We start from the raw sequence: 11622 nt of genomic DNA, 5'->3' as shown, positions 1-11622 counted from the left end.
ACTTAAACCATGGTTTGGGTTGAGTGCCTTGTTCCCCCGTGCATCTGAGTGCTCCCTCTGTGTATCTCGGCGACTGGGCAGTGGCTGTGCCCTCTGGCGGAGGTTGTTCTTCTACCCCTTTTCTTGTGTGTGAACTTTTGAGCAGCTCCAGCCCGCTGTGTACGTCAGCTTGTTCACTCCAAGTCCACGCTGGCTAGTACTGTTTTACCCAGAGGTGTATTTCTACTGCGGTGCAAATCTGGATAGGTCTGCAGTGTGACTGTGAGCGTGGAAGGCATGTGTGCATCTCTGCAGGTTCTGAGTGTGTGTGTCCTGGTGAGTGGACCTGCAGGGGAGAAAGAGGAGGAAGGATGCTTGTGTCTGTGTCTGAGGACCAGGACAGAATCTGCAAAGGGCAACGTGGGAAGACAGGCCTTGTGTGGTAAGGGAAAGGAGGGCTGTGGGTGTTGGGAAATTGACCTTGGGGCAGGTGAGGGTGACGGAAGGAAAGTCAGTATTGTGTTCGTGCTGAACTGGCTGGCAGTGAGGTATGCGTAGAATATGTGAGGGGGGGATGCTGAATGTGTGTGTGTGTGTGTGTGTGTGTGTGCACACGCGCGGTGCAGCCTCTGTCAGCCTCGCTGTGTCTGCCCCCCTCCCGCGGAGCCCCGCCTGGCACAGCAGAGTTCAATCAGCCACTGCATGAATACACTCGAATGGAAAGTTGTGCTCAGCTGACCAGAGAAATCGGAGCCCGGCTAGCACCGCTCCCCTCCTCCCTGGCTTCCCCTCGCCTTCCTTCCCCACCCTTCCTGGGGCCAGACCGCCACCCCTGCCCGTGCACCGGGGCAGGGAAGGCTCAGCTCCGCTGGGGCCAGAAAGGGGTCTGGCAGTGAGAGGTCGAGGGGGTCTGGCAGTGAGAGGTCGAGGGGGCCTGAGTGTGAGCACCCTCGGCCCAGCATCCTGGTGGCCAGCAGTCTCAGCCCCAGTGCTTGAGGACAGAGGAGACAGGCAGAGCACATGAAAGCCCTAAGGCAGCAGGCAGTGCTCCAGGTGACAGCCACACAAAGGCCTAGGCCGGACGAGAGGGCCACAGAGACAGAAGACTAAAAGAAGAAGAAACAGGGCTGTCTCCTGCTCAGGGGAGGCTGAGCACATCCAATGGGCCGGAGACCAGGCTGAGAGCTCCTGCAATCTGGCGGATGCCCTGGGTCCAGAATGTGCTGTGGGCCAGTTTCCCTTCGCAAGCAGGCAGGGTGGCTACTCTGCCTCCACAGCCCAGGCTGTGGTTCACAGTGCAGCCTGCTTCATGCGCCTTGCCAGTGCCTCCCTGGAGCCAGCCCCACACCCCAAGTCCCGCCACCCCTGCCTAGTCCCACCACTCCCGACCCCAGCCCCAGCCTTCTCTGCGCCAGTGTGCTTCCAGACCCACTATTGATCAGCATCCGAGCCCTGTGCTGTGGCAGCTTCCGGGTCATTTCATTTTAATCAGTTGTGTGTCTTGCTGGGGATAATCAACTGCGCTGGCACTGGGCAGTTGATTCTGTGGGATTGGAGGAGGGCAAAAGGAGGAACCAAGTGAGGCTACCGGGCTGGGGCTAGGGGTGGGAAGGTAACAGGACAGAAGTGACCTGGCTGAAGGGGTAGATTTCCTCTGGCAGGTGGTGGCTTCTAAGGGTCAGGCCTTTGATATAGATTTTCTCAGTTTCACATCCCATTCTGCTTTCGCCATGCAAATCCGGGATTGCCATTGTTACTCTTTGAGGGAGGTAAGGAAGGCCAAATTGGCTGTTGTTCCTCAAAGCTCTTACACCATAGACTAGGCAGCCCAGGTACAGAGAGTCCTAGACATACGGGAATGCTCTGAGCCAGAGCAGAGGGGCTGGGGCTGGGGTTGGACCCACCAGGAAGTGGGTCCCAACCCTCTGACACCAGGAGAGGAGCCAGCCCACTGGCTGCTGTATGCCAAGACAGTGGGGACTGATGGTTAACACTTGGGCCCACTTATCTGGCCTGACCCAGGCCTAGAGGCCCATGCCAGAGGACATGCTGATGCACGCGCTCCCTGGCCCAGATGCAATTTGTAGCCTCCCCAGGAGGCAGGCTGAACACCGTGGCTGAGATGGCTTTTCCACATGCAGGGCCTCACCCTGGACTTGCTCTGGAGTTCCGCCCTCAAGGACCCTGGAACCTTGACAGCACTGACCACGTTTTGGGGGGACCCAGAAACAGAATGAGTAGGCAGGAAGCTAGTGAAATTAAAACATGGCCAGAAAGGGGCCTCTCTCCCCACTCACATATTTAAAGGGGCAGAAGCCAATTCCACTGTAACATATCAAGGGCAAGGGTTCAACCCCTTCTGCCTTCTGGAATGAATACTTATTGTGACCCTCTCCCTTCATAAAGGACTGGAAAGCCTGCTGAGGGTCTAGTCATATCTGTGGACTGACTCGAACAAGGAAGCTCACATCTATCTGCATGAGAACTGAGACTCAAAAGACACATGCCCACGGGACAGAAAGTCCCTGTACACACCTGAACATTGTATAGGTGTCCTGGAGCCGCCCTAATATTCCTTGGATAACTAGGAATATATGAACTTCTCAAGCCTCATGCAAGTACTGTGCCTAAGCTATGCAGTATGCATGAAAACATAGACTGGGCAAATACTAATGCTCTGTTCATACATTTATATGAAACATCATACACACAGCCTCTGGTACGCAGACTTTGCATGGTGTGTGTACTCAGGTTTGTGCACCTGTCCACCACCTCCAACAAGAATACATGCTTCTCTCACAGGGACTGGTAGGTGAGGTCAGAAAGTGCAAAGCTGAACGATGGTATTTGTGGAAGCCTAGGTAGAAATACAGGTGATGAGAGAGTGAAAGAGTAGATAATGAACTAGACAGATAGACAAGAGGCTGGTGACATTCAACAGGGCTAAAGGCTGATGGCTGCTGTGGACCCTGCTAGTGTGTTTCCTTCAGCTGAGAAAGAATGGGCACTGGAAATCCCAAGTCTGCTTTTTTTCTGTCAGGTATGTTGAGAGAAAGAAGAACGACTTCCAAGTTTGTCCCCTGCCCTCAGATAAAAAGCATTGCTCCCAGGTGAAATCAGCACAGGCCCTTCCCAAAGTCATTCTCCAGCAGTGTCACCCTTTCCATCCGGTTTCATCCAGACTGTCCACACCAAGGCAATTACTACTACTACTTTGGGGTTTCCAGGCCCCAGCTCTGGGTCAAGTACATGACTGGCTATCTAGGAATGAGAGCAGGTAACGCAGTCCCTTAGCCTAGAACAGAGGCCCCCACCAGGTGGAATTCAGACAGTGGCTTTCCCGAACTCCTACCACCTGAGTCACACTGCCTGAAATGTGGCAGCAGGAGGAATGTGGTCGCAGGCACTGAACACACAGACTCTGATCCTGCATGCCAGGCCGCGGAGCTTGGAACCTCCAGAAGTCGGCTGAATGCCCTAGTTCTAAGTAGGGACGCCCGCGTAGGAACCCTCCTGCCGCCTCCAAGCATGCCAGCTCTTGTGCACCCAGGGTACCTCCAAGCCAGGCAGCCTTTCTGCCTAGCTTGTCTGTGTAACTCCCCCTGGCACTGCCAGGGATGAGGACAAAGGAAAATCAGAAGTCAAAATGAGTTTGGAAATGCACGAAAAATTCCAGGCACGTTTCTCCCGAATGCTTCTTGCTTTGGAAAGTGGACTTTCAAGTGAAGGCAAGTTTTTTGAAATTACCTCTTTGGTTCTTCCTCGGGTGCTGACTGTCCAGGCCCACAGCATCACCGTCCCTGGGGACAAGTGTCCCCAGCCCCACCCCGAGTGCGAGCGCGTGGAGTAGGAAGGCTTGGGACCAGCAGGAACACGGTTAGTGAGAGGCAGCAATGTTTTTCTGGTTTTCATTTGAAAGATAAGCCAATTCTGAAGTGGCTTAGGGGCTGGAGGGACTACGCTGATCCCAAAAAACACGACAAATTTTTAGGGAGACAGAGACCCATCAGAGACACGCACGTGGGGGTCCATTCTGGTTCTAGGCCCTAAACTCCGCACACAACTTCCTCCCTTACTCCTCTGCCCGCCCCCAAAGAAGAAGACAAAACCTGTTAGTTCTTCTGAGAATGGACGCTGGGGTTTGGCAACTGTGTGTGTCCCCCTTTTAAAAAGCAAAGCAACAACAACCAAAGATCCCAACACATCCCCCAAGACCCACAAGGGCTGAGTGGCAGGCTGCAGTGCCTGGAAGGGCTCCAGCCCGGGTGGATCTGGGCCTTGCACCTTGTGCGGAGGAAACTGGCTATGGTAGTAACCTCCCCCTGCGTCCTTTCCGCCTTTGCTCCGATCTGCTGGGACTCTCATCCCAATGGGTCTCATCCCCCTTTCTTTCCCCCCACCCAATTCCCTGAAAAAGCTCAGACCCAGCTCTGAAATCCTGCTCCAGCTCCAGCAGACCCCCTGAACGGGAGAGGAAAGCTAAGGCCTGGATGCTGCACCCTGGGGCTTCAGGCCAGGGGACAAAAACAACAGTCTCGGGGAGTGATAAGAAAATGGAGAATACTGTATTTGCTTTAGAAAGTTTTTACATATAGATAAACACGCAGTTAAGATAACAGTAAAAGCGTCCTATGGGGAGTGAGAGATACCTCCAAAGCAGCTAAGAAATACTCGAAATAGCTTTTGCATAAGAATACTACAGTCTCACTCTCCGCTTTCGCTAGCGATGGGGTCCCTCTTCCTAACCCAGGCCGCCTCGCCAAGCCTTGACTGCCAAGCTGACGCCAGGACCGCCGAGTGGGAGGGGAAACCCCCCAAAAAGAAAGATACAGGTGGACGGGAAGAGAGGAAGGAGGGGGGAGAAAGGAGAAAGAAAGAGAAAGAGAAAGGGAGAGGAGAGAAAGCAATATCATATACAGGCAATTTCTACACATATATTACAAACTGGGAAAATGACCGATCATTAAGATATACATAATTCATATAAAATTTTGAAATAAAAATAAAAATCTGTTACAGTCATAACTATTCTTTTTCCACATTTATAACCAGTACCCACACAGGCAGTGACAGCGAGGAAAAGGTGCTTACGAAGAAAATGATTGTCTGCTGAACAAAAAACAGAAGATTGCATCTTGTCTGACCAATACTTGGACTTAAAAACAGAGAGAAGAGAAAGAAAGACAGCGAGAGAAGAAAAAAGGGAGAGAGAGCAACAAAAGGTGAGAAACATTTGCTCTTTCTCTCTCGAAGAGTTCTTTTTTTTCTGTTTCCTTTAAAAACAAATTCAGAATGGAGATGGCAGATTTTTTTTTTTTTCCTTTTTGTCTGGTTCGCGTTCGTCGTCTCGTGGTGGTGGTTTTTGTGTAGTCGACTCTTTTAAATCATTTAAACTAGAGAGAATATTTTCCCAGATACAAATAAATCGTCATGCAGGTGGGGTGCTGGGTCCATGGGAACCAAAAGGAGAAGCCGTGCTTGTCCTAGAAAGTATACAGTTGTCGCCTCTCTTATGTTTTCTGCCCGCAGTATCAGCGCTTGTGACTGTCGGTGTCCCAGTCCTTTGGGGTGGCCGTGGTAGTAGATGGTGTTTGGGGTTGTTGATGGTTTGCGGTTAAATTCTTATTTTTCTTGGTTTTTAAATATTTTTGGCTGGAGTGACTGTGTGTGTGTGGAGTTGTGTGTGTGTATGGTTGTGTATCCTGATTTCGGTTTGTTCTGGGGCTGAGGAGGAAGAGGAGGAAGAGAAGGAGGGGAAGGAGGAGGGGAAGGAGGCGGGGGAGGAGGGCAGAAGGGGAAGGAGGGCGGCCTTGGCTATCATACATCACATTCCGAGTCGCTGGAGGTTACCGAGAGGATGGAGGTGCCGGTGTCCGCGCGCTCCGTCAGGCTGGACACGCTGGTGGTCGGGCTGGCCGCCGTGGACGGCGACTCGGCCGAGCCGTGCGTGGGGCAGCCGGGCTCGGCCAGCGAGCGCATGCCGCTTGGTCCGATGGCCTGGTGCTGGAGCCTGCGGGAGAGAGAGAGCCGTGCCCGTCCTGACACAGCGCCCGCTACCAGGCTCCCCTGCGCCGCCGGGAGCCGGGCCTGCCACCGACCGCGCTCCCGGCCTCCCCCAGCCGGCGCCCCCAACTGTGCCCTCTGCGCTCCTCCCTCCCGGCACCTAGCCGCTCCTTGAACGTCGCCAGAGAGCTTCCACGGCCCTTTGGCTCTGGGCTCCCTTCTCCAGGGAAGCTCTCGGGGCCTCCCCGATAGGGACCGGACTTCCACCGGGCAGAGGGACAGGCCGAGGCCGGCCGCCCGCGGAGCTGGAGTCCGGAAGAGCAGAGAGAGCGCTTCTTTCTCCCCATCCCCTAGAGCTCTTCTGGCTGAGCCTGCTGGCTTCAGAGAGCAAGGGAGCAAGCAGTGTGGCTCCCTCAGTACGTCCTCCCCTGCGAGCGGACACCCTGGGCCGAGGGTTTCTCACCCGCAGCCTCTCCGGGTAGCACTGGGTAGCACTTGCAGGTTTTGCTCCCTGGATCCCTGCTCAGAGCTCAGGATCCGGGGAAGAGAAAACAGAGAAGCTGGAAGCAAAAAGTAGGGCACCAGGAGGGAGAGCGAGAAAGGGATGAAGGAAAAAGCAGGAGGGAAGCAGAGTCGTGACTGGCTGCCTCGCTCCCAGGCTAGGAGCCGGCTGTCTGAACCTAGTATCTCGGACTTCTCCCCACAAGAAGGCATTCGCTTGGCACTGGGTGTTCCCCCCATCAGGCGAAAACCGGGCTCCACAGGCAGGAGCAAGAGGGCCATGGGCTCCGCCGGGCTCATAAACCCCAACACACCCCAGGAACTCACACTCAGCCCCCAGCCTCCGGCAGCTGTCAGCAGCTGGTAGGCCAGCTCCCCACTGTACTATTAGGCCCCGGAGCCTTTCCAGCTGAGCAGGGACACAGGCTCCGCACTCGGGCCTTCACCAGCTTCCTCCATTCCTTCCCTGCCCCACTGCTTTTGCCATTCCCCGTGTTTTCCTCCAGGTCGTTTACTTCTTAGTTCCTCCCAACCGAGCTCCACTGATGGCCAAACCCTGTACCACTCCGTGACTTTCTGACCAACTCGCCCACCTCGGGACTGTTTCGATGGTTTCCCAATGTAAGGGACCAAGGGGGATGTTCTTCAGCTGGGGAAGGAGGCCCGCCCCGGAACCCACACAGGGTGCTGAACACATGCACTCACAAACACTAGGCCTCGGCACTCCCAGCCCGGTTCTCCTCCTGGGGGTCCTGCACTGCAGGAAGGACCGTCTGCATGGTGGCCACCGGTGTTTTCCCTTTGTGGCAGGGACCCAGGCTCACTTTATTCTGCCTGACGTTTGTGAATTGCTCTCGACTTTCTTTTTGCAATGCATGGGAGTATGAACAACATGGCAAAGGGTACTTTCCTTCCTTCCTTCCCTGTCTCTGGGATCACAGGAGCATCTGGCTGGGGGGCAGGACAGGAGGGCTGCTCCAGAAGCTCCCAGGGGTCAGGATCATGGGCTGTAGGCACTCGGGATTGCATGCACCCTCTTTCTCTCTGGGCCCTGGCAAAAGCCCCTCTTGGGCAAAGCAGTCAATAAACCCACAGCCCGCCTCTCTTCCGCGTGCCAGGGACAGCGGAAACTTTCTCCAACTGGCCAGAGATTTGAGGCTTCTCCCGCGTTCTGCGGCAGTCCCTACCAAGTCCTGCTAGCCCACATTTCAACCCCTCTCCCAGTCCCCGGCCCAGGAGGCTGCAGCCGGGCCTCGGATCCGCCACTGACCTGTTCTTGGCCGCTGCGGCGCGGTCGCGCTGCCGCCGGTTCTTAAACCAGTTGCCTACTTGTGTGGGAGTGAGGCCGGTGGCCTGCGCCAGTTCGCGTTTCTTGCTGGGGTTGGGGTAGGGGTCCTGCAGGTACCACTCCCGCAGCAGGCTCCGAGTCCGCTCCTTGAAGCAATGCGTCTTCTGCTCGCCGTCCCAGATGGTGCGCGGCAGCGGGAACTTCTTGCGCACGCGGTACTTGTCCACCGGGCCGAGTGGGCGACCGCGCAGCTTCTCGGCCTCCTGGTAGTGCGCCTCGAGCCACATGGCCTGCAGTTTGCCGTGCGATTCCTTGGTGAACTTGTGGTTCTCCAGGATGTGGTACAGGTCGCGGAAGTTGCCCGTGTGGAAAGCGACCACGGCGCGCGCACGCAGGATCGACTCGTGCTTGTTGATGGCCTCGCACGCCCCGGGGGCCACGGGCAGCGACCAGAGGAAGCGGCCCAGCCGCTCGATGTCGCCCGTCTCCTCCAGCGTCTCGCAGACGCTGGCCACCTGCTCCGGCGAGAAGTTGAGGGTGGGCAGCTGGAACATGGACAACTCTTCCGGGGGGGCCCTGGAGCCGCCGCCGCCGCCGCCTCCCGCGCGGTTCCCGCCGCCGCCTCCGCTCGCCAGAAGTAGGGAGCAGTGGTGAGAATCGGCGAAGTTTGGCAACAAGAAGTGGGAGGAATAGAGGTCTAGGGGGGAGCGGAATACCATGGACTGACCTGAGAGGAGAGGAGAAAATTCAGGGAGAGGAAAAGAGAGGGGAGGAAGAGGAGGAGAGGGGCGATGAGGACCAGGAGGAGGGAGAGGAGAGGGGGGAGGAGGAGAGGGAGAGGAGGGGGGAGCAGGAGGAGGGGGAGGAGGAAGGACGTAAGGGACACCCACACCCCACACACATCCACACACACACACACCCGCGCAGCCACATAGAGAGGGAGGAAGGAGAGCGGCCCGGCGCGCGCGCGCAGAGAGCGAGCCCGAGCCGGAGAGGGAGAGGGAGAGAGCAGAGCGAGAGCCAACCACCGCCGAGTCAAGATTCAGCGATTCCACAGCAATCGCCCTAATGACAACAGCCTCATCATATCTCCCCTAAATCCACAGTGAGTGCAGCATTGAAACATTTTGTTTCGCTTTTCTATTGGTCTGCGGCGTGTCGTTGTGGCGTTGCCACGGCAACCGCTGCCAATCACTGTCAGCCCTGCCAATCAATACCGAGAACGTAAGGACGGTTTTACCACTTAGCCGGAGTGAGGGGGGAGGGGGAGGGAAGGGTAGGAGGGAGAAGGGGGAGAGAGAATTTTTAAAAAATCTTTGCAACTCTTGATCTCGGCACTTCCCTCTCTCTCCCTTCTCTCTCCCTTCTCTCCTCTTGCCCCTTCTTTTCTCCGGCTCTCCTTTCTCGCTCCCTCTTCCTCTTCCCCAGAGAAGTTGACCCAGAAATTCTGAAAGCCAGGGTCACAGAGTAGTTGAATGAGATGACCAGTTACAGGGGGGATTTTGTTGGGAGACAAGATGCTCCTCACGGCCTCAGGACAAGGTGTGGCCTGCTTGCCAAGGGAAGGCAGGGGCCAACCGAGCCGGCAAGGTTTGCACATGGAGTGTAGTGGGGCAGCCTCTTTCTGCCTATGTGCGCATTCATAGTGGCAAAAAGGAAGGAGATGAGCTCATAGGGCCCACCAAACACCAGCCCGGGCTCAGCAGCCCATGGGATCCCAGAGTTTTGGGAGGCGCAATTGACACTGGGGAGTCTGAGCCCGGAATCAAGGGTTGGTAGGCTGCTCTGGCCTCCTTGGCCTGCGCCCATGGGGCTACATTCACCCCAACACCGTCTTTATGGGTTGGAATTCTCTGTACTCTGCTCCCGGCCCCCGGCCAAGCAGCCTTGATTTTTTTCCATCACGCTGTATTTTATAATTAGAGAAACAAGAGTACACTTCTTTTCATGTTAAAAAGTAACCTGACTCTTTGTGTCCCCCACTGCTCCCCACCTTCAGCTGCCTCTGCGAGTTGTGCAGGTGCTGCCCAGGCCCAGAAACTTGGGAGCCCACTGGACCCCGGGGGAGTCAGGAAGATGCCAGCTCCCCTCACACACCAGAAGGACCTCCGGACCGGCCCATCAGCCCCAAAAGAGCACTGAAATTTTGGAGGCTACCTGAGAAAACAGATAAGGCCTGAAAATTGCTTTTTGTTCATAGTGTAAATAATAATAACAATAATAGTAATAAACTGCTTAATCTTTCTGTAGGGAAAGTTCCCCGCAAGTCTAAAACAGAGGCTAAAATGCCTACAGAACACGGAGGGCACACCCTCCTTCTGGCCACTGCAGCCCCCAGGCGAGGCCTGGGTGTTTATCCCTAGGTATGTTGCATTTAAGAAGATGTAATCAGCATCTTGAGCCGGTCTCCCTTTGTGAGGCTTCTGTAACTATGGAAGTGTGATTTACGCAGATTTGTCGGGGTCAGAGATGTCTTTCCCCAGCACTGTGTATATTTAGACAGGACTTGGTTTGGTGTTAAAAAGTGTATATGTTGAATGGATTCACACACAGTAGCCAACAATGCCCACATTGTCGGCCCGTGTACAACGCGTATTGAAACGCAGCGCTCAGACTTCAACTAATCTGCCCTCAATAAAGCTGAAATAATTATCCTAAGCTGCCTTTCCAGAAGAAAAAATCATTGAGGAATTCAAAACTTTTTTTTTTTTTTCAAGAAAAAAAAAAAGATCTTTTCTGCATTCCGATGCAGATCTGGAGGCGCGGCGCCGGTCCACACCACTTTGGAGATCTCAATGAGGGAGGAGAGAAAAAGATTGAGGGAGAATTTAAATAGGACTAACGTGACCGGAGCTGCGTCTGTCCTAGTCCCTAAACCTGGAGCTCAGGCGCAGTTCAGGCCTTGTCTCCCGCTGCCTGGAAGGCTGGAGGGGGACTGGGAGGCTCTGGTTAGGGCGAGGGGCCCAAACTGGCTCGCTCTGCCCCAGAGGCAGTTTGGGGTAATGGATCCCAAGCTCTGGGTGGGCAGAGAAATATGCCTCCAAACGGAAGACTCATCAAGCCCCACTTCGGGGATCTCTTTCCTCCCTATACTGTATCTTCCTCCGGGCCAAGGGTTCTTTTCCCGCTCAGCTGCGAAGCTCTGGGCGGTCCTTCACTGCAGGCCCAGAAAAAGCCCAAAGGTTGGGACACAAAAACAGACACTTCATCTTTTCTTCCCGATCCCTTTCTCTTGTAGGGGAAGGATTATAGACTGAAAGGTGGGAGGGGGAAGGGGCAGGAGGAGGAAGCGGAGGAGGCAGGAATGAGAAAGGGGAGGGGAGTGGGTATTGTGCCGCGTGTGGGGGGAGAATTCCTACGGGTGGGTTTCCGAATATTGTGTTCAACTTTTTGAAAGCAGCTCGTGACCCCGAAACTGCATCCCCCGGACCTGGGGACCCAGGCGCCGGGCGGGCGAATGAACCCAGCCAGTCCCTCCCTATCCCTCACCCCCCCACCCGCCTCCGGGTGGGGGCGACCTGGCCTCTCCCCGCCGCTCTGGTGCCAGCCCCGGAGGGAGGCTGGGCAGGTGCCGCGGGCTCTGCTGAAAGCACTGCAATTGAAAATCCTCGCTCGCAGGGATAATTGAGGGAATGCGCGCAGAGACTCCGCTCCGCGAGGCCCCTGTCTCCCCGGCCTCTTCTGGGGCTTCTGCGGACCCTGCACCCCGCCTGCTCGGTGGCGGCCGCGGTCCAGAAGCGCAAACCCGGGAGGAGGGCGGCGGAGAGCGCGCAGCTTTGTGCGCCCGGACTCAGCTCCGCGCGGCGGGCGGGCAGCAGCCCCCGCTGTCCGCGCCTCCCCGCAGAGCCCGG

At 55.8% G+C, this 11622-nt stretch overlaps 1 protein-coding gene across 2 annotated transcripts in view; it reads right to left on the bottom strand.

Moving 5' to 3' along the window:
• Nucleotides 1–5243: 5243 nt before the first annotated feature.
• Six3 (SIX homeobox 3) overlaps nt 5244–11622 on the bottom strand; it is a 12157-nt gene continuing 5778 nt past the window's right edge. For both annotated transcript variants that reach the window (XM_005390963.2, XM_013517631.1), the window contains exons 2-3: nt 7754–8498; nt 5244–5989 (exon numbers count right to left, since the gene is read on the bottom strand). In XM_005390963.2, coding sequence (XP_005391020.1) covers nt 5797–5989; nt 7754–8498 — 938 coding nt within the window. In that variant the 3' untranslated portion in view covers nt 5244–5796. The remainder of the gene's footprint in view (nt 5990–7753; nt 8499–11622) is intronic.

Source organism: Chinchilla lanigera, unplaced genomic scaffold (assembly GCF_000276665.1).
Source record: "Chinchilla lanigera isolate Chin_1 unplaced genomic scaffold, ChiLan1.0 scaffold00040, whole genome shotgun sequence".
In the NCBI taxonomy this organism is placed as follows: domain Eukaryota; kingdom Metazoa; phylum Chordata; class Mammalia; order Rodentia; family Chinchillidae; genus Chinchilla; species Chinchilla lanigera.
This window is presented reverse-complemented; position numbering and strand designations above follow the sequence as displayed.